The sequence below is a fragment of the Tasmannia lanceolata genome, unplaced genomic scaffold (genome assembly GCF_043159265.1).
Source record: "Tasmannia lanceolata isolate RefF3 unplaced genomic scaffold, GAP_Taslan_0.1 ptg000005l, whole genome shotgun sequence".
NCBI classification, from domain to species: domain Eukaryota; kingdom Viridiplantae; phylum Streptophyta; class Magnoliopsida; order Canellales; family Winteraceae; genus Tasmannia; species Tasmannia lanceolata.
Window position 1 is genome coordinate 13,334,595 of NW_027518682.1, and position 24,161 is coordinate 13,358,755.

General features: G+C 35.7%; 1 protein-coding gene across 3 annotated transcripts; it reads left to right on the top strand.

The window, feature by feature from the left end:
* The first annotated feature begins 14,793 nt into the window (after window positions 1–14,793).
* On the top strand, window positions 14,794–24,152 carry LOC143877570 (alcohol-forming fatty acyl-CoA reductase-like). 3 transcript variants are annotated; one of them, XM_077379713.1, is made up of 10 exons: window positions 14,794–14,955; window positions 15,058–15,161; window positions 17,683–17,885; window positions 17,968–18,068; window positions 18,780–18,960; window positions 19,627–19,788; window positions 21,477–21,558; window positions 21,773–22,039; window positions 23,076–23,203; window positions 23,937–24,152. In XM_077379713.1, exons 1-10 carry the CDS (start codon window positions 14,877–14,879, stop codon window positions 24,088–24,090), a joined length of 1,461 nt encoding a protein of 486 aa, XP_077235828.1. In that variant the 5' UTR covers window positions 14,794–14,876; the 3' UTR covers window positions 24,091–24,152. The 3 variants fall into 3 exon arrangements, with proteins under 3 accessions (XP_077235828.1, XP_077235827.1, XP_077235829.1); XM_077379712.1 differs by having other exon boundaries at window positions 14,798–14,955; window positions 18,768–18,960; XM_077379714.1 differs by lacking the exons at window positions 14,794–14,955; window positions 15,058–15,161 and adding an exon at window positions 17,146–17,409 and having other exon boundaries at window positions 18,768–18,960.
* Window positions 24,153–24,161: the final 9 nt, after the last annotated feature.

Genomic DNA, 24,161 nt, shown 5'->3' on the forward strand with positions numbered 1-24,161 from the left:
GAGAGGCACATCTGTTCTGATGGGGGCCCACTCGTTTGTAGCCCATATGGCATAGTTAGGGCGGAGGCAGATATAGGTTGAGGGGGGCCATAGTCCCCCATGACTTGCAAAATTCCTTTTATAACATGACTATACATGCATGCCCACCCAAATGACCAATGCAGACAAAGGTAAATTAATCCTGCCCCCCAACTGTAAATTCCTGGCTCCACCCGCATAGTGTTCAGATTTACAGGGCTCTGGAGAATGGACATGAAGGCATTGTAGAGATTGAGGACTCTGATTTTCAAAGTAGGTAGAATGTACCCCTGAATCTTCATCTTTTCAAAATAAATGAGAACCAGCAAAACTACCCAAAATTTAAAAAAAATATGGCACTAATAAGTAAACAATTGGCAGAAATATGTGACAGCAGGCACTGTGGACCCCGATCCCGGAGAGAGGTGGGGGACGAGCCCCCAGCGGCCTCTTAGATCATCCACACGTGAAGGAGAGCTCTACCAAGGAACTCTCGAAACAGGTGCCACCCTCATAGCATATCACGGGTGACTATATAAAAAGAGATACCTCTCGATTCGGGAACAAGTCCGGATTCGAAACGTACCTAAAGAAACTCAGAGTCGCCATCCATGGTATACGGCCATGGATCCTTAAACAAATATGCTCTGTATACCATGGATAACCAGAAATGAATGGGTTCGTGCCTGATTACGAAGGGAGAAGGTCCGAAGAGCGCCTACAATTCGTTCGAGTGCAAGCACTTGGTCTCTTATGCCATTTATTATTAGATCCAAAGAATTTTGGGTAAAATCATATGAAATTGGAACAATTCTCAGGAGTCGTCTACCTAAGCATGCATTTCCTTAGAATAGAAATAATAAGCATACAAAAGATAAATGAAAGAAGTGTGTCACCTAAACATAGCTAGGTTGTAAGTGATATGCCTAATTGGTGTCTAAGTTCTAGTAGACATACACATGCAAGCTACAGCTAAAGGTATAGGATCAGTACAAGAAAGTAAGAAAACACAGCAAAACACACAACACAAATCAACTCTATACATGACTGGACAAGACAAATCCTAAAACTCTAATGCAGGACTTGACTCGGACCAAGATGATCGTCCATCCTAGCTGCTCTACGTATCCCGGCCTCGGGAAGAATCGGAGTCAACGTAGTTCGATGACCTATTCTAACTACGATGCCTAACCATCTAGAACCGCTATCCTAGACTCGATCCACTAGACTCGACTGATTTTTAAAGCTTTTTGCATGATTGCTTAAGTTCAGGTGAATTGTAATTTTCAGGACTCTCTATATGCCCTACCTAATGTAAGTTGATTAACCTTAAGCTAATGTAGGTGGGCCTTACATCCTATATGTAACTGGGCTGTGCATCCTAAAGAAGACCACGGGCTGACTATATGCTTCATAGTCTAGCTATCGGTTCGACTAAATGTCTAACCGATCAACTCGAGGCCTCATAACTCTAGGGACACTCACACGACAGGACACACCATATCAATACAAATCAGGACAGACTCCTAACTCTAAAACACCCCAAACAGCTATGACAGACTCCTAACTCTAAGGGAAGATCTTTTTGAAAATGTTTTGAAGAATTTTTGTATTTTTGGAAGATTTGGATTGTTTATTTTTAAAGGTTTGGCTGGACCTGGGATGTGGATCCCAAGCTGCACTACATACCCCGTGGAAAGGGATCAAGCTAACGTAGTTCGGAACGAACTTTCCTAATACGCTATAAAAGTCAACACTTTAGTTTTTTTTTAAAAGGTTTTTGATGTTTTCAAATGTTTTTGAAGTGCTATTATATTTTTGACAATTAAAAGTATGTTAACACCCTTTCCGCTAAAGGAGATCCGATAGAAGAGCCTCTATACCCACCATATCAAGATAGGGTATTAAAGAAGGAAACAGGATCCCTAAAGCCTTGGGGGAAAAGACAAAAGAATGAACTAAAATTCAAATATGAGAAAAATAATCTCAAAGAGATGACGAGACTTAGCCAGTCTCCAAGATAGAGGATATCTAACCTATGGAGTAAAACCCCTAAACAAATAACAAATGACAAACTTCTAGCCCTAAGGGCAGACTTCTAATCAATGACGCTAAAAAAAAGTACCTGACAAGACAAACGGTGTCTAACAACTCTATGAGAGGGGGAGAACATGAGGCTAGGTAAACCTCCTAAAGGGAGAACTCTCTAAATGAGACAAGGCTTGTCTCCAAATAGAGGCTCTGCAAATGAGGCAAGGCATGCCTTATAGACACAAAGATGGGCTCTAAATGAGGCTTGACTTCCAAAGAGAACTGCCTCACGAGACAAGGTATGTCTCCTAATGGGAGCTCTAGATGGATCTTTCATTGCCCTAGCAATGAGGGAGCAAACTATCTAAAAGGGCGTTTAAAAGACTAGGCAAGTCTACTATATAAAGGAGGGGGAACACTACTTGGACTGAGTAAGTCCCCTAAGGATGGGCTTGGGATAACTCCTTCATCGCCCTTTTCAAGAAAACAAATCTGTACAAGACAATAGAAGACTCTTAAGCTCTATCACATGTCTAACTAAGCATTAATTATTTAGATAAACATACATAAAACTAAAACCAACACCTATAGGTAAACAATCATGCTATGATGTCATTTAAAACTGTAATGTAAGCTAAGTGAGCTGAAATCAAAATTACTTTCAAAAGGGATGCTTTGAATTCTTATAAACTCAATAGAATCTAACCATATAAAAAAATGACACTACAGGTTATGAAACAATATGAATCAGACCTCTATTAGAAAATCGAAAGAAAAATATGAAAATGTAAGTGCATACATTTCAAGGCACCAAATATATATCAGTTCAAAAAAAGCTAAAATACAGAGGATAATTGGACTGATCACACCAAACATGTAAAGAACCTAATAACTAAACTCACATGCACCCAAGGGAGAGATACCCCATGAACCATATATCATTGGAACATAAAGAAAGAAATCCATATTATTTTATAAGGGTTCAAAACTACTTGAACATGCTACACGAAGATATTCAAAAGACCATGTACCCAAAGCATATAGACAAATGAAAGTTTTAGATAAGCAAACTCCCATGACTAGCAAATTGTTTAATTCATAGAAATTTAACCATTGAATTATATTAGGAATAACTACTAACTTTAGGTGTAAAATAAAACTTAAGGTTAGCTCTACATTCTAATATATGCTCATGGCAGTTATGCTACCCAAGACTAATACAAACTTATGATGTCATCTGAATCCCAATAAGACAAAAAACTCTATATTGACTTTAAATGTCTATCTAAATTTATTGCGAGATTATGAAATTGAGGGTAAAGCTATTATACTAACACTTTAGGTAGAAATGATCTGTCATTGGCAACAATTCTAACATGCCCAGATATTCCAGCTTGTCTAATCCTCACCTTATCTTTTAATATTTCAAAGCATAACAATTCTTAAAGGAGACAAGTAGATCAAACTCTCTACCAAATAAGTGAGCAGTCATTTAATAACGTTACTTGAGTGACTTATCTCATGCTTTGCAAACTATATTACAAATTTGTATGTATTTAAAATAATTTTAAAGAACATATTTTATAGCTTCAACTTGCAGTTCAAATAATAGTACTAAACTATCTAATAAAGAAGTACACACAGGACAAAATTGAATGAATGTATGTTACATAATTTTATAATAATAAATAGCTTCTATATTAATTAAAAGGACCCTATACACTTTATGAGATAAGTTATCCTTTACCCTTATAACCTTCCATTCAATCTCAATAAACAATTTATGATATGAACATGTCCTTATTAACTCACACAACTACTGACTCCTATAGTTTTCCACTTGTACACATTATTGCAGGGACAGTAACTTAGCTATTTCACAATCGACATATCATACTAAACTAATATCTCAAGAAGACATTGAAAACACTTAAACCAATCTATTAATGACATATTCGTTTCACCTGCTACTGGAATTTACTAGTGACAAAATTCAAGCCTAACGACATGAGTAAATTCTCAGCTACAATAATGTACCTTCTTGAATATTTCTTAACTCATTACTACCAATAGTGCAGGAGTTACAACTATGTAATAACTAAGAGACCCCCATAAGTCACGGGTGCATTAAAAGAAACTAATCTTTGTGCTAATTTTAATTTTTATGACAATTTACATACCAACCCAATCAAAGAACAATTCTATGAAAAACTGGCCTTTGCGTATATTTATAAAAAAAATTTCTATTTGGATAAATTTAACCTGACAATATACTATTATATGTGCTATTGTCCAAAAACAGAGTTTCTTTTTTATGTAGGCTAAAAATGATGATGGTCAATGATGATGAACATGGAATAATATTTTTCTCTGTCAATGAGACATCAGGTGTTCAACAATTATGAGAACATTGTGTTTCAAATGAATACAAGCATATAATCATCTCATTAAACAAAAACAGACATCAGTTCGGTTAGGAAATACAACAATCTTGTCAAAATATTAACCTAAATTTCTCAATCACCAGGATTTATCAAAATAAGGCTGACTTAAATGCAAATGACTTGTGAGCATTGTAATCTAGTGGTTGCCTTATACGAGCCACCAAAACATTTCAAAAGTGATTTGACTTCCAAATGAAGATCACAGACTATTCAGACAAATGAAATTATGTAAAACTATATATATATATATATATATATATATATATATATATATATATAGATATATCCACAGCATAAATACAGATGCTTACTCAACTGAAATAGTATACACAAGTAATGCTTGTACCACGATATACTGACCATAATAATATCATGAATTCACAAATCAATACCCAAGTACATCTCTAATGACTTAAATGAGGCTCTGTATAGACTCTAAGTATCACAAATCAACATTCTCGTGACTTCAAACAATCATATCTCATAAAAATTCAATACAAATTCAAACATTTTGCACCTAAAGGTATCTAATTGAATAAACCATAAGTACAATAACATATGTCTAAAAAAATCAATCTATCAATCACTCAGAGAACAACATAAGCTACATATTCATTCTAACTAGAAAATCAAAGATACTAAACAAATCTATTGAACAACAAGCCTAGATTATTCCTATATATGCAACAGTATCAAAACGCTAAAGTGATTGGGCTATATGGGCAGATAAATAAGAAAATTTTTGTCAATAGAATACCTATAATCTATAAATTCTCCATAATTTCAAATAACACTCTTAAGAAGAAAAAAATCCCTTTGATAAATTTCAATTAATATATGAAAATTAAGACCAATAGAATGGGAACCTCATCATTATGCTATTCAAATGCACATACACCATTCAGATACACTCTAAGAATTAGATGTTGAATCTAAAATCCAGACCTATACAAATGAGATAATGAGCCAAGATGACAAAATATCTTATTCTATAGTAATGAATACATCAAAGGAAAGAAAATGAATACATAAAACTTTCTTTACAATAATCTTCATTGAACCCACTCTTAGTCCAAGACTCACATGATTTTAACATTCAAGGCCATGATGGAGACTCAAATGAACATTAATTAATGACCACATTCTCTTTTATAGTCCATAAGCATATATTTGAATATAAAGACACAACTGAACTGAAATTGAGCATATACATGACTATAGAGACACAACTGAACTATTGCATATATTACTCCAATTTGTATTTCCAAGAGTAAAGCTTATGACCAATTCAATCTAATTATGAAATCATGCCAGTTGAAACAGAGGTGTGAAATTCAAAGGTCTAAAAAAAAAATATTTTTATTACAAACTATTCTTTTGAATTATTGTAACTAAAAACTAATGAAACATTCCTATATGAAACAAGAAAACTAAAATAATTTAGATTTAAGTCTAATTAATTCATGCTCAACTAGTCCCAAAGGACTATTCTAAAATGGGATAGAATATCACTTGTACTGCCTTTTCTTTTTCTCAACTTTTAATTTAACAGAACTCTTCAAGGATATAAAACAGAAACTATTAAATGAACGAGGATATAATTTTCCTTCTATGAATTATGCCATAAGAAAATCATTTTGTAACCATGGACGCACTGTATTAAACATGTACATTTCAATCAACCATGCTAATTCATCAAACAAGCACTCTGTCTTTATGTTTTCTTATTCTTATAACAACAATCTCAAATGAAAATCCCAGTTTTTGATCATAAACAAAATTTGACGTGCATCGAGACGATGATTCGACATATATCTATAAGAAATCAACTTTAAGAACCAAAAAAACTTATATCATTTAGATTTCTGCACCACTAATAAAACTATAGAGAATCAATCATAAAATATGGAAGGAGATGATCAAGACATAAAAAATAGAGATAATGACGATTTAATCATCTAATTAATAATGCTACACTCAAATCATTCTCAGCGTGAGATCCGAAGTGACAATGAAACCTTATATACTTGAAATTCTAGCTCTAGAGTCCAATATTTTCTTCTTTATTTTCTTTAGAAATCCAATGTAATGAACTTAATTTAATAATTAAAATCAAATATAATAAGCTTTCAGTCAATAATCCTCAAATCATAAGTAGCATAAACTAAAGCAAGAATATAATCAAGAGAGACATTTGTAGATTAAAAATTAATTTTCTTAGAAAAGAAAGATAATCGCAGATCAGCAAAACTTGCTAAAAATAATGATTTTGTAAACATAGCAAAGTAAATAAAAATAATCAAACTTATTAACAACAAAAATCACAAGAAAGAGTTGAACTCTGATCTTCTCGGATCCATGAATCACAGAAAAAGATGTTACATATTTACAAATAAAAATAATAAAAATAAACAATCAGATAGAATAATAATAAAATAAATATAAACATAATTTTGCTCAAAAACCTCATGAATTCATTAATCTTAACCTAAAGCTTAAGATAAGCAGAAATCATCATAAATACATCAAACTAAAGAATAAATTTAACAAAAATACCTCTTAGTTGTAGTAATGAATGTAACAAGCTTTCCAATCCTCTTCTTACGATTTTGCGATTTTTTTTCACGAAGATTATAGCATAAAAATGAAATTGAATCCAAAAATTCAAGAGCTAAGATCTCGAACCAGACAAATCATAGATCTATGGATCAGAGAATGAAATGATGAACTAAAAGCTTCAAAACTGAAACTCAGATATCTAAACTAAGGTTTAAAGGTTAGTAAGTTGAAATAAAAGTAAATCTAGGGTTTCTAAAGATTTGAAGCTAAAGAAAGAGAAGATCTAGGTTTTGTAGCTTTAGCTTTAGGGTTTGAGAGGTAATAGATTCGAAAGATGATTAAAAACAAGAGAATCAACGAATCTAGTAACTAATAGAAGAGAAATCAAGGTTTAAAAGAGATTATGAACTAGCCGAAACTTCAACAGAGCTTACCGGAGAAAACGAACTTGATCAGAGTTATGGTTCTTTATGAAGAAAAGAAACAGATCTAGGTTTTAATAGTGTCTTAAAAGAAAAAATAGAAGAAGTTAATGAAGAAGAATAACGAGGTGATGTCCAGTCAGAGCTTGGCCGGAATCTGACCGGAGTTAAGCTGGGGAAGATGATGAGAGAAATGAGGGTTTGAGTTTTTTTTTTCTCTAAGCTTCAAAGCTCTGCTAGGTTTCGGATTTGGGGAAAAAATTAGAAAAGAATATCTCCTTCTAAACGAAGCCTCTTGTCATTTATTTATAGGGAAAGCATGCTTAATTTTCATCCCCCCTATAGTTACAAAGACAACCCTTATATATATATATATATATATATATATATATATATATATATTTGACCTGGTTCGGTTTCAAATAGGGTGATCCACAAAAAAAAAAAAAAATGGTGCAATAAGAAAATTAGAAAATAAATTCGTACCCCTTTAAATGTCCAGGGACACCCTCCTGCTGCTATTTAAACAACAAATTACTCTGACAAGACAACCCTCAGACTGGATAAACTACGCCCCTTCTGCTACACTATTTTACACTAAGCTACCTACCTCGCTTGTTCGCTAGGCAAATCTCGACGGATTTTTCTGAAATTTTAGAAGGACCTAAATGGGTCTCTAACCTACCCTAGGGACGAATTTGGGTCACCAGATCGTAGATTTACTTAGGTTTTAATCAAATCAAATGCAAAAGGGGTTCGGACAAAATGGGGTGTCTAAAGGCACAAAACTAAAAAAAAAAAAAAAATTTGAATCGACACTAATGAGTACAAGAAGGCGAAAAATCCGAAATAATATGAAGTAATTAGTAATAAATCAAAGAGAATTGAAAGAATACAAGAAAATAGATGAAACAAATTGGTCGAAAGGAAAAAAAAAAAAATCGGGTGAACCATAAAAAAATTAGGTGAGACTTCAAAAATAAGGTCGACCCATTAAAATAGTGGGTGGAACCAGGAAAATTTGAGTAGAAATCGATGCAACCGGCTGATATTTAATGATCAACGAAGGGCCACTCCAAATGAAATTCCTCAAGATGCGATCAAGTTCATTCACTTTATGGACCAGTATGGTCAAACGGTTTTAAGCACTGTTTTGACCAGTTTCCAATCTTCCAGCGCGGGAGTGGTGACCATTAGTCCACAAGGTTATTCTGTTTCGGACTTTCGTGAAGAGGGCAGCAGATAGTCTGGTAGATGTAAGATTGTAAGAGGGCAGACCCACATACTTCATGGGAAGAGAGACCCTTCTTTCATGTTCAGATTTTGACAGATAGCATGGCTACATTGCATACACATACCACACATGAAAACACTCTCCAATTAACACACCATAGATTCAACACCACAATACAATAAATAGATCGAAGATGGGCAATCTCACTTTTATCTCTTCATATAGCAATTCATTCACATATACAAGAGGGGAGCCTTACATAGAGGGATGTTGTGGAGAAAATTGGAGAAGAAGATGATGGTTGCAGGATCAAAGGGTACACTACTCTTACAATGGATGGTGGATTGAGGTAGAGGATGCTCACTACATCTTCTCCTAAGAGTTGGATGGATAGAGGGGTGCCCATTGTAGGAGATGCACTATGTCAGTACAATGGTCAGCCACACTAGCCAAATTCACTTAAATACATAGAGATAACAAGCAAGTATAATTCCATTTCATTACCTAGCCAAGCTACTTATAACCAACACAAAAAGGGTATCCATATCAAATCAATGCCCAAGCAAAAATGTTCAAGAGAGTGCCCATATCAAATCAATGCCCACGCTTAAAATCATTCAGGGCAAATGCTATCTATTTCCCACGTGAAAAGAATATGAAGTTATCCAAATATTTCTCCCATCCCCACGCGTTAGGCGCCTTTGAGCAAATTGTATCACGACACGTTCCTATAATTATCAACAATGTGAATGGAGATTTTCTCAGCTCAAAATCTCGGGAAAGTCATCTCGTTTATCCTATTATCCTATAAATAGAAGTATACAGAGGCTCGATCTCATAGATTTCTCAGTCGTTTTCGTTGGATCAAATATCATGGGTGGCACCTATATTGTACCCGTGTAAGTTACACGTAGCATTGTGCTATGTGAAACAACCAATTACTCTAAAAGCTTAAGCGGTTGGGGTTGGCGGTACACATGGATTTTTAATATTGTGGAGTTGATGATGGGTTTGAACCCAAGACCTTCTGTGAGGCAATAGCTCTGACATCATGTGAAACAACCAATTACTCCCAAAAAATGTGTTCTAAGTAAACACTCATTAGGGCTAATTGTATGGCAATAAAAAAATTTGAAGGATTTGATGGGTTTTAAAACCAGGACCTCTCGTGAAACAACCAATTACTCCAAAAGATGTGTTCTACATATACACTCATTAGAGCTAGTTGTATGACACAATCAAAGAATTTAAAGGAAGGTAACAAGAATAGAAATCCTAACTACTAAACCCACTTGCCTAACGCCCTAACCTATCCAAAATACCTAATCTACCACTTGCCAATCCAATGGTTAGATCTGCTGATATGATCTATTCTAACCAAGGTTTAAAATTTCGGTTTCGGTACCGGTTTCAGACCTTGAAATTTTGAAATTTCGGTCGAAATCTAGTAAAAAAAAACAATATTTTATTCATTATTAAATTTCGGTAATTTCGGTGGAAATTTCGGTGAAATATTAAATTAATATTAAAAAAAACAAATTTTTTTGTCAAATTTCGGAAAAACCTAAATTTCGACCGAAATTCCGAAATTTCAGCCTAAATAAATAACCATTTCAGTTTTGGTGGTTTCGGTGTCGTTCTCCACCGAAATCCGATACTTCGGTCCGAAATTTAAAGCCATGATTCTAACTCGTGAACATAGAATTTCACATATTCTTGATATATAGGCTAATATATCGATATAGGAGGGAGTCAGATGTCCGATATGGCCTAGATATCAGGACCTCAAAAACTTTAAAACCTTGGATGGGAAACAACAAATACGTTGATAAATGTGGGAGACCGAAGACATCTCTCTCTCTCTCTCTCTCTCTCTCTCTCTCTCTCTCTCTCTCTCTCTGTGACTGGCTAGAATGGGTACCCTTTAACTTTGACAAGGCACCCATATGAGTTTGTCCCATATTAAAAATGATAAAAGCAAATCAAATAGCACAAACTGAAATGGTACAAAATGCCTAAGTTTTTTGGTGTCAGTAAAATTTCCCATATTTATTACCCCATGAAACCGCCAACCACTTCCCTTTATCATGTCCTCCTTGCACATATAAATAGATTCATCACACACTAAAATGGCGGACTAAACAATACTCTCTAGAGTTTTGTTTTTCAATTTCTTTCTAATCTTTCCAATGGATTTCGGTGGTAAAGTACAATCTCTTGAGTACAAATTCATCATAGTTATTGTTGTACCGGCTTTCTAGCAAAGATTATTAACCCCATGCTCTACTTTTATCTCCTCTCCTTTTCTCATTATTGTTTTTTCCTTTCTCTTCATGTCTCTCTTAACAGTTTAGCTCCACTGAATGTAGTTTTTTCTCAGCTTGTCCATTGGAGAAGCTGAATAGAGTTCACCTTCATGTGAAGAGGCTTTTTCTTCTACTATGAGCTACAGACAATGAGATTGCTAGCTAGGCTTGGACAGCGAAATGATGTATGTCATTTCACCTCGTCTATAATACTATTTCTCTACTCTTTCCTATCAAATCAGATCGTTTTAGGACATTCCATAACTTTCTTATGTTTCTAGTAAATGTAGTAGAGCTAACTTTGAGGGTATTTAATTCGGATGCTTGCAAAAACAATAAGTAAATAGATGTGTCCGGTCCTTACTTCTCTAAAAGAACCCACATGATTCTAAGGATGATTAACAATTTATGTAAAAAAGAAGGGATTTGCTAGGGACCATCGCAGGAAGGCATTTCGTTGCTGGCTGTTGCATGTGAGAGCAGCTAGAGCGGCTCACTTTTCAACAATTTTGTCTTATTCATTTAATTCATCTGCGGTGGCTGCTCTCACATGCAACAGCCAGCCGGGAAATGCCTTCCTGCGATGTCTAGCAAATCCTAAAAAAGAAAAGGAAAGAGAGAAATTTGCCCAAGACTTCATGTGCCCAACCATTTATCTTTGATCAACGGTCTAAATTGAAGAGTGTGATTAAATGTGATTAGCGGAGCCCTATTAACAATGCTTGGATTAGAAGTTGACTAAACGGATCTAAAGTGACATGAATGTTTTAGTGGAGCCCTATTAATAATGCTTGGCTTAGAAGTTGACTAAATGGATCTAAATCAGATCAACATGCAGCCCTATTAATAATGCTTGGATTAGAAGTTGACTAAATGGATCTAAATCAGATCAACATGCAAAAGCGAAGATCCTACATCGAAAGAAGTGGAAAATGTGGATGGGCTTATAAGGGCTTGGGCACCCTGCTAATGCGGGTGCTTCAGAGGGAAGAAGAAGAGAAATAAGAACACAAGAACACGTCCAAGAAAGCAAGAAGAAAATGGGAGCAAAGCTCAATCCCATTGATATTCCATCAATTACATAAGTTTATCAAAATAAAAAAATCCTCCCTAAAGATGATTTCTAACCCTTTAAATAAAAGACAACCAAAGAAAATTCGTCCAACTTCCTCCACAAGCTAACTTAGGGACTAACATAACATTAATTGCATAAGAACTCACTAACTTTGACTGGTTTGGGAACCCACAAACACAGTCTACTAAACCTGCCATTACTTTCTAACCATTTGTTCAATTTTCGAGCACAAACTACTTTTTGGAAACAACTCAAAAAGACCTACAACTTTACAGTTTTATCACTTTCCATGGTTCTGTCATTTAGAAGTCCAAAAATTAGGTTAAAACACGGGCAGCATCATTATTGCGGGAATGCACCTTGGAACTCCACCAAAACCATCTAAGCATGACATGGCTGCCATGTTGGCATTGCATCACCTGCCTTTAACGGCTAGATTTTAAGGGTGAATTCTACTTTGTCCCAACAGGTAGCACATCGTTGATCGAAACACAAAAATGAATGGTGTGAAACCTTTCACCACCTCGAAAACCTCCTCATAGTCTCGTACAAAATTTCCTCGCACTGCTCTCGTGGATCTTATGGAGCATCACAATACTTTTGGTGAGCTACAGTACTTATTGCTCACACTGTTCATGACTAGGCCATTCTAAAAGAGGTCAATGTATGATTGATTCCATGCATGGATCAGACTGCAGACAATCATGCATCTAGGCTTCACTCGGTTTCAATTATTGCGTCCTAAACTCACAATCTACTCGAGACCGTTTCACTTGCAGGGGAAGATTAGGGATATATAAGTGTTACACCTAAATGGCTATCTTTGTGATTGTCTCCGTTTCACTCGCACAGGTTTGCAACTAGTTTCATATAATAATACGAGAATTTATATGATAGGTGGCCGTGAAGACACGTGAAGTCCGGAAAGTATGGTACGGCCCACTCCATATGATGATCCAAACCGTCCATCTGTTAGGCCAGAACTTAAATAGGTTGTGCCCCAAAAATCAATTCAATAGGATGATCATAACCCTCCGATCTGTAGAAGATTCCATAAATGATTTTTAGGGCAGTACAATTTAGTTTTCCAGCGAAGCTCATAAATTAGTAAGTCTATTCATTTTACTCTTTAGTACGTACAAAATAAATAGTCTGACCAACCCATCTGGTCCATTTAATGATCTAGCACTAAATATAGGTAAGATTTTAATGATTTTGTCAGTATAATCTCCTAAATATAGAAAAGTTATCATTATTTCACCCTTATGGCTATCTTTTCTTCTCAATCTAAAAGTTTTCAGATGGGTGAATCAAGAAAATAGAAAGTCAATCATGCTTCTTCTTTACTCCATCAGAACCTACCACATTTCACATGTTGTTGTACTTTCATCAATCCAATTTTGCTAGTTGATAAGATATCACTAGAATATGCCTCCAGTGGAACCCAACATGAAGCTAGATGTAGCTCAAAATTATTCCTATCAGACCATCCTAACAATTGGATCAGTACTGATAAAAAAAAAAAAAAAACAATTGGATCAGTGCACTTATATGTAGAGTGCTGTTCAATATTTTCTTAGTAGAGAGAAATACCACAACATAGCGGCCATATGAGCAATTCTAAGAGGATTTTAAAACCATATCCTACACTTAAGATTGATCCGTAACCTGCACTTCATAGGCTTTTTTGGAAAATTTCCAACACTGGCATCAACTGTAAGGTCAGTGAATGACAATGAGAGTTGTTTATAATAAATAATATAACACTTCACATTCATAAACCATTTTTTTCACAAAAATACCCATGGGTTTGGGTGCAGATGGTGGGCCCCACAACATCAAAACATGAGGTGTAAAATGGTGGGCCCCACCAAGATGTGAATGAGGGGTAAAATTTTCCATGGAAAATATTATTCCCTTGAAAATATCCCCACATTCAATTTTCCTTAAAAAAGGGTAAATTTATTAATCTGGAAAACAATTCTCATGGAATATGAGTTCACAAGATGCTGGAAAATATATTTTCTTTGACAAAAATTTCTAATGATTTTTTTCAGGTAAACAATCGAATGATAACTAAGGTAAACGTGGTGGGACCTTAAAAACATGGACGAGAAGCATCAAATACGTTGATAAACATGTCGGGACCATGGTTGCAAATTTCAGTTTCGGAATGTGTTTCGATCCTCACCGAAACCGAAATTTCGGCCGAAATCCGATACACCGATTGAAAATAATATTATATTCAATACCAAATTTCGGTAATTTAGGTCGAAGTTTCGGGAAAATATTATATACTTAGAGAAAAAGATCTTTGGGTTAGAATTTCAAAATTTCGTCCAAAGTTTCTGAAAAAATGAAATGTCAAAATTTCGGCCGAAATAAAGTACGGTTTCGGGTATTCCCAATTTCGGTTGGGTGCTCTAAGCCTCTGACTGAATTCCTCCAAATTTAAAACCATTGGTGGGACACAAGATGACAGGCTCTCTTTCTCTCTTGCATTGGCTGATATGAACGCCCTTAAAAGTTGACATGACACCCATATTAGTTTGTCCATATTTAAAAATGTAAAAGCAAATCAAATAGGAGAAACTGACACGGTACAAAATGCCCAAGTTTATTGGTGTCAATAAGATTTCCCGACTTTATTACTCCCATGAAAATGCCAACCACTTCCCTCTATCATCGTCCTCCTTTCACGTATAAAAAGATTCTTCACATTGTAAAATGGTAGACTGAACACTGCTCTCTAGGGCTTTGCTTTTCACTTCCTTTCTAATCTTTCCAATGGATTTTGGTGGTATTGCAAATTCCTTTGAGAACAAGTGCATCTTAGTCACTGGTTGTACAGGCTTTCTAGCAAAGAGTATTAACCCCACTCACTCTTTTTTATCTTCTCTCCCTTTGTTAAATTTGTTTTTGGTTTCTCACCTTGTCTCTCCTGATAACTTTGCTTCCCTGAATGTAGTTTTTGTGGAGAAGCTACTTAGAGTTCAACCCAACGTGAAGAAGCTTTTTCTTCTACTGAGAGCTACAAATGATGAGAATGCTAGGCACCGCCTACGAAATGATGTATGCCATTACACTTTCTTCTCTATGGTTCCTAAACTTTTTTCTACAAATCAAATTGGTTTGAAGGGGACATTTCAATATTTCATTACAGTCTTTCAAATGTTTCAAATAAATGTTAATCTAACAGTGATAGTTTTTAATTCTGCTGTTTGCTATTAAATGTAGGGAAATGATATATTTGTCCATTCTTTTACTCGGGACAATCCCCTCTAGTTTATTTATAACTATTCTCTAACACTAGCGGGGACTGTCCCAAGTAAAAAGAAGGGGTGAATATATCACTTCCCCATAAATGAAGCTCAATTGGTTTATACTCCGTACCTCAACCTTGAAGTGTTAGGTTCAGTCCCAGCGTTCCTACGAAAACAATTAATAAATAGATGTGACTGGTCGTTCTTTCTTAAAATCTCAGGTGATTGAGTGATATTATGTACTTTCTATGTGGCAAGGAAGAAGTTAGAGAGATATTTAGGCTATTTTGGAACAATTATTCAACAATTTTGATGATATTTGATAGGCCTGTCTGTAGTCATATATAACTAGTAGCCCTGGGAAGAAAAGGGGGCAAATATATAACTTTCCTAAAAGCAATCAATGTATGGATGAACCCATTGCCAGATGTTACTCACAGTACTATTGGCTAGGGCTGCACAAAATAACCGGCCAAACGATAAACCGAGCCGAACCGAGCCTTTCGGTTCGGTTTTTCTAGGCATTGGTTCGGTCACGGTTAAGACTTTTACGGGATCGGTTTGGTTGACAAATTTTTAGTTTTAATCCGAAAAACCAAGCCAAACCGATGGGAAACTGTAGACAGCCCAGTTTGGCCACCCCCTGTAGATGCCCATTTTTGCCCCCTCCCCCCCGAAAAAAAAAAAAAAAAAAACTCAAAATTGCACCTCCTTTCTTTTGTCTTCTTATTAGAGAGCATTTTTGCCATTTTGGTTAATCTAGGGGTAATTCTGTCATTGTAGTCACCGTAAGGGTATCAACCCTAGATTTAAATGCAACATAAAATCCTCATTTGGGAGATAAACCGTGAACCGAACCAAACCTAACCGGTCAAAATCGGTTCGGTTACAGTTTGGATTTTCTCCAAACCGATGTGATCAGTTCGATTCGAAAAACCAAACCGGACCGAACCGTGTGGAACCCTACTGTTGGCTATCACATGTCCAGCCTATTGCCCTTGGTCCCATCATGATCGGATGATTCTAGGCCATTGATTAAGGATGATGAAAAGTATGTCCTTTAAAATTGCACCTCCTTTCTTTTCTCTTCTTATTAGAGAGTATTTTTGCCATTTTGGTTAGTCTAGGGTAATTCTGTCATTGTAGTCACCGAAGGGTATCAACCCTAGATTTAAATGCAACATAAAATCCTCATTGCTGACACACATGTCATGTCGTGTCCGATACGACACCCGTGTCCACACGTGTCGACACTCCCTTTTAAGTGTACTGCTTAAGTGTACTTCTAGAAGTGTCAGTAACTTTATATATATGTACGTGTATGAGTGTGCCACTATTTCTAGATTTTTAGGGCTTTCCATGTCAGATACTTCATATCCGTGTCAAAACTCAGCACAAGAATCTGTGCCCACAAATCCTGATTATATGTACTTTCTATTTTAGCCGTGTCTCCGTTTCTAAATTTTTGGAGTTTGCCGTGTTCGAGACTCCGTGTCCGTGTCGACACACGACACTCGTGGCCGTGTCCACAAATCATAGGTTACCAAACATGTAGATCCTTTCACCTTCTTCATGAAAATTTTCTAAAGGATTCATTAGCCGACCCCAACTAGATCGGGACAAAGGCTTAGTTGAGTTGAGTTACCAAACGTGATTTTGATTCTACAGTATCATAATAAAAAAAAAGAACATAATCAAGAATCAGAATCAAAATCAAGAAACAGAAACAGAATTGTTGCCCAATGCTCCCTTAGGTTATCCATTGGTGAGAGAGGGTGAGAGTCTGGGTGAGGGAGAGACCTGAGAGGGATTGAGTGAGAGGGTAAGAAAAGGCTAATAGATAAGGGGAAAAACCATCTCTCAAAATTTAATTTATTTTTTCCTTATTTTAGCCATTTCTCATCATCTGCTCAGTGCTCGCTCATTCCCTCTCAAGTGTCCTACTCTCACCAAAAAAAATCATTGTTGCCAAACATGGCCTTAGAAAAATAATTTCCCAAAAATAAATAAATTGAGAAATTTTTTTTTCATGGCTGTGAAACACTCTGAATTTCAAGGTTTTTTTATGAAATTTTTTTTCTGAAATTTCTTTTTCCAATTAAAATTTGTTACAAGAGCTTGGAAAATTTTATTTTCATGGTAAAAAGACTTGTGGCTTTCTGTATCATTGAAATTTCATATATTTACTAATTGATAGTATTAAATCTCCAGAAATATACACTGATTTGTTTTTCTTCTTAGTTGCAAAAGAAGGTTATGCTTCTATGGGAATAACACTTATAAAAAAATTGTTAAGTGTAATGGACCATCACATCTTGTTTTATTTTCAGGTTATGGAGAAGGAGGTGTTTAGGCTTTTGAGAGAAAAATATGGAGAGGGTTTTTATGCATTTATTTGGGACAAGGTGACTCCTGTTTCAGGGGACATCGCTTATGAGAATTTGGGAATAAAGGACATTAGTCTCAAGGAAGAGATGTGGAGAGAAATCAGTGTTATCTTAAATGTTGCTGCCACCACCAACTTTGCTGAGAGGTGATACTGGATTACAATGAAACTTAACTTTCCTTTTTAAGTTTTTCATTTGAATTCACAACTGATTTGAAATTGGCTGTAGATATGATGTCTCCTTGATTGTCAATACCTTGGGAGCTAAGCATGTTTTGGAGTTTGCAAAGAAGTGTGTGAAACTAAATATGCTTCTCCATGTTTCAACCGGTATGTATTAACAAAAACATTTTCATTTTTCTTTTTGTAGTGGTCGCAGATATGATCTTACCGATGAATTTCATTGTTCTGGACATTGGCCCAAACAATTATATGGGAAATCCTATTTCCTTCCCTTCACTTAGCATTTGTTTGTCTTTTATCTAAAAGTTAACTGCATCTTCACCTCCTTTTGGTAGCCTTTGAAAATAAAGCCATTTTCAGGAAATAACAAACAAAATGGAGTTGGAAATACTGTCAAAGGGTATCCTCTCTTCGGCTGGGGGTTGGAAATGTGTGTGTGGAAAATGATATTTTCAACCCTTTTGGTGATGGTTTTGCACTTTATAGTTTGTCTTTCCTTAAAAATGACTTCATTTTTGCCTTTGGTTTGTCTTTTCTTTGGTTGTTTGAGATCTTTTTGGGAGTTGTAATAGCCTTTGAAAGCTGGTTAAAAATGTAAAACAAAGTGTATGTCCATTTATCAAAGGGAAATGATATCCCCCACCAGCCCCCCAACGTTATTCGTTAAGCTTTAAAGGCAAAGAAAAACGTTAAAGGGGGTGAATTTTTCCTCAAGGCAGTGAACCATTCTCACATAAACGGGCGGGGGTATCATTTCCCTTTATCAAAATCTAAGGCATAAAATTTTCCCAATCTGAAATAGATATTTTGGTATTTTGATTAATCAATTTTCATATGGTGTTCTAGCTTATGTTGCAGGGGAAAAGGCAGGCCTTATATTAGAGAAACCATTTCAGATGGGAGAAACACTAAATGGAAGAACAGGCTTAGACATTGTGGCAGAGATGAAAGTGGTAGAGGAAAGATTGAAGGAACTTCGTGCTGATGGAGTTACCAAGAAGGGTGAAACAGTCGTCATGAAAGAGCTGGGCATGAAAAGGCATGGGACCCTAAACATGGAAACATATTAAAATTTTGAAAGTTTTTTCTTAAAAACTGACGAGACCCTATTTGTTTTGGATTTTGAGAACTAATTGTAAGTCCATAATGATTCTGAGTCTAATGATCAGTTTTGGACTCACAACCGGCTCTCAAAATCCAAAACAATCAGGGCCTAACTCATTAGGGTCATGTTTGTTTTGGATTTTGAGAATAGATTTTGATTTCAAAAATGATTACTGAACTCCAAATTAAGGCATTGTTTGTTTTTTATTTTGAATATTGATTTTTGAGTCCAAAACTGATCATTGGACTCAAAGTTAAGGCTCTGTTTGTTTTGGATTTTCAGAACTGATTGTGAGTCCAATACTGATTTTTGGGCTTAAAATTAAACCAATTAAGGCACTGTTTGTTTTGATTTTGAGAACAATACTGATCATTGGAATCAAAGTTAAGGCCCTATTCATTTTGGATTTTGAGAACGGATTGCGAGTCCAAAACTGATTATTGGACTCAAATTTACGTTTAACTTTGGTTCTCAAAATCCGAAACAAACAGGAAACAAAGAATAAATATTTACCTTGGGCTTTTTGCTTTCAATTTCTCAACAATCTCTCTCTTTTTTGAATGGCCTTCTTAACAATCTCTTTTACTTTCAATATTCCAGGGCTCGATTGTTTGGTTGGCCAAACACCTATGTATTTACTAAAGCAATGGGAGAAATGCTTCTTGAGCGACTAAGAGAAAATGTACCTCTTGTCATCATACGCCCTACCATCATAACAAGCACTTACAAAGAGCCATTCCCTGGCTGGATAGAAGGCACCAGGTACATTCATGGACAGATTATTCTGCTTATAATCGTCATGACTTGCATACTTTTATTGTTTCATATTGCTAACTAGTTTGCTTAGGCTATGTTTGGCAACCATGAAGTTTTTTTCCATGGAATATTAGTTTATCAGGTCGTGGGAGAGGGGGCTAAGGAGGGTGGGAGATGACAAGATTTGAGATCGTAGGACTGAGGAGAGGGTATGAAGTAGCTAAAAAGAGGGAAAAGTTAAATTATATTTTGGTTAGAGCTTCTATTTTCCTTATTTGTCAGTCTTTTTTCACCCTATCCTCACTCATGCCCTCTCTATTCTCTCCTTTTCCCATCCTCCCTAGTCCTCTCTCACCACGTGATAAACTAAGATTCCATGGGAAAACTTTTCATTGTTCCCAATCATGGATCTCCATCTCCTCTTTGGCTCCCTTGATCTTCAGTTTGATTCATGCCATTGATCCATGGTCCTTGGCTTTGTCTTTAATGAGATCTTCAACTTAAACACAAAACTCATTACTACAACTAAATTACATATTGAATCAACTTGTGTTTGGAATCATCAAAACATGACTTAGAAGATTGCCAATGTTGAACCCTCGGGCTTACAGTATCCACGTCCACATCACTCTATATATATTCAACTTCCCAAGATTTTCATGGATGTTTTGACTAGTCATCCTATTTTAGATTCAAACTTAATGCTATGTATCCTGGTTGATCTTGGTCTTGCCTCATGACTACACTAATCTGGTCACCAAGATCCATAATCACTCATCTTCTGGGTTACTGTGGCAGAGGGTTTTCTACTCCTGGAAGGGGATTTCTCTATTGGTTTTCCAATTACACTACTACAAGGGAGTGGACTAGCTCTTCTTATATGATAGCCCTCTTAGCCACGTTAAGCCGTTATGCCCCACCTTTCAACCAACCTTAATATAAATACGCCACTTCCCACGCCTCAAGAATTGGGTCCTTTAACTGATCAAAACAGATGACTTAGACAGTCAAGAAAACAGCAATGTCAAAGGCTACTCATATTGGCACTATGATGTTTTGATAATGGGACGAACTCACCTTCTTGTCTTTTCTTTTTTAATTGGACGATGATGGCTTTTTGGGATTCGTAATAGCCTTTGACAGCTAATTAAATAATTAAAGGCAAGGTGAGTTTGCCTCATTATAAAAACATGGCACTGGGAATATCAGAAGCCTATAAAAATGATCTTGACAAACAAGAAGCTTAAGATTGTACGTTGCTTGAGATTTTTGTCTATGACCCAGTAATTTGAGGACCCAACACCAGCTTTGAATGTTTTTGGACCTGTTCGTTTTAGATTTTTGAGTCCAAAACTGGTTATTGGACTCAAAATCGATTTTCAAAATCTAAAACAAACAGGTTTTTTTTCTAGTTTTAAAACTGAAACTGAGTATTCGACTCAAGATTACATTTAATTTTGTGTCCAATAATCAGTTTTGGGCTCAATCCATTCTCAAAATCGAATAAAAACATGGCCTAAACTATTGGACCTTGCTTTAGCTGCCAATATTTTTTGTGGGAAAATGGAAATGGTAGGTATAAGTGTATTTATACAATTTTTTCGAAAATATTTCATTATCTGTGGTATAAAATGACAAACATACTCCTAATTTGATACATGTGTCAATATTAAGAGGATGGTTTGTAACTGCAGAACTATTGACAGCATCATCGTGGGTTATGGCAAAGGGAACTTGACATGTTTCTTGGGAGATCGAAGGCAGACTACTGATGTGGTAAGTTTGCTCAACCCGACCCGAGTTGCATTCCTAATCTTGAGTATTGTAACTGCTGTGACAAGCCAATTAAAAAAGTGTACAACAAAGTGAGTAGTGCCATTATCAAAATACAGTAGTGTAGATATCAATCACCACATACACTGTGAATGCATGTAGTAAAAAAATGAATCAGGCTTATGAATTTTGACATGATGCTTGTATGCTGATACAGATCCCTGGAGACATGGTTGTAAATGCTATGATGGTGACCATGGTGGCTCATTCACATCAACCATCCAGATTCATCTATCACATTGGTTCATCTGTGCAAAATCCCTTTTGTATCTCATTGCTTGAAGATGGCTGCTACCGCTACTTCTCTAAGAACCCATGTATCGGAGGCGATGGAAAACCTATCAGGGTTTCTAGGGTAACAGTCTTCAGCACCATGGCTAGCTTTCGCACTTACATGACTCTACGTTACATGCTACCACTCAAGGTTAGTTTTTTTTTATCTATAAATCCTGAATGTATACGAAGAGAAATGAGATATTCATCCCCTTTTCTTCCCCGGGCCACCCCCTGGTAGTGTAAAAAGAGTTGTCATAAATACATTAGAGGAGGGTGGCCCACGGAAGAAAAGGCACTTCTCATTTATAAAATATATACCAATTAGTCACCAACCATTATGAATTATGGGGCACAACCTATGATTTGTGGACACGGACACAGATGTCGCGTGTGTCTACAACGGAGTGTTGGACACGTCAAACCCCCAAAATTTAGAAACGGGGACACAGCTAAAATAGAAAACTTATGTAACTATAGCTTGTTGATATGGAATTGTGTGTAGAGTTTCGACATGGATATGAGTTGTTTGACATGCAACATCTAAAAATCTAGAAATGGTGACACGTGCATACACATAAAATTATTGATTATTACACAAATACGTGTCCCCACGCCCACATTAACTCTAAAACTCCTAGCAATACATTTAGAAGTGTCCAAAGGAGTGTGTGGACATGCGTGTTGTGTCGGACAAGGCAGGACACGAGTGTCAGCAATAAATTCAGAGTGTCCGCTAAATCACATTGTACATCCTATTTACGTTGTGGCCCAACAACAACAAATGTACAGATTGGATCATTCCATGAAATGGGCCCACTGCACTCGCACACAACATATAAAATCTCAACGAATATATAGGTAGATAAATGCTTTTGTAAATATTTGAATGGCAGGGCGCATGAGTGTGGCAAGCCATGTTTTCCCATTACATATATTTTATAAGTTAGATACTTTTTTTTTTTGCCAAAGTGCTGTTTGAGTATTTCTAAAGGCTTGATCATTTTCGCTCATGTTTTTTCTTCTTATTATTTGTATCCCAACAATACTGTTATCTGTTTTAATATGAGAAACATTGGGCAAAAACATTTTTTAGATACAAATATAAGAGGTCTGCTCCAATGCCTGTCTGGCATTCATCTGATGCTCCCTTAACATCTATTTTTCCTGTGAATTTTTCCCTTTAGGGCTTGGGAATTGCGAATGCAGCATTTTGCCGGCTTTTCCATCGTCTGTATAATGATCACAGTCGAAAGTACAATTTTGTTATGCGTTTGATGGATCTATACGAACCTTACTTGTTCTTCAAAGGATGGTATATTTACTTTCCATTCTGTATTTACTTGTTCTTCAAAGCGAGGTCTATCAATATCATAACAAGTAGGAGATGATTCGCACTCCCTTGCCTTGAAATTTGCAGTTCTCTCCTCATTTTACACAATTTTCATTGCACCCAGTAATTGAAGCTTAAAATAAAGAGAGAGCTGCCAATATCAACACAAAAGAGTGAAAATATAATATGTTTTTGCTACTGATATTGGCACTACTACCATGTTTTGATAATTGCACAAACTCAGTTCGTCTTTCTTCTTTAATTGGTTTCTGTCTTTCTGAGAGCTTTTTGGAAATTGTAATAACTCTTTTTTTCTGGTAGATGAGCTGGGATTGAACCTCTTACCTCAAGGTTTAGAAACAAACCCTTAACCAATTGAGCTAGAGGCTCCACCCAGTTTTAATAACCTTTTACAGCTGTTTAAATAATAAAAGATGAAGTGAGTTAGTGCAATTATCAAAACATGGAAGTGCAAACATTAGTAACCTATGTTTTTACGATAAAAGTAAGAGAAAAAAACCATAGAAAATCAGGATAATAAAAATATATTAGATGAAATAAATAAGGTTTCTATGTTGATAATCACAGATATATCTTGATATATAGGTGATATGACAAATACCGCAAAGTACGTAAATAAGTTTCTAAATTTTTTTTTTTGAGATGGAAATAAGTTTCTTAATTATTATTTAACAATCCTACCGATGTTGTTCAGCTTCGACGACTTGAACACGGAGAGGTTGAGGGTGGCAATGAAAGATGATGGCATGGTAGATGACATGTTTTGTTTTGATCCCAAGTGCATCAATTGGGAAGATTATTTTATGAAAGTTCACATCCCTGGAGTTGTAAAATATCAAATCAAATGAAAATTGTAAAATAATTGTGACGCCGCACATTCAATATTCTATGATTATGCCATTCTACCATCTCTTTTACT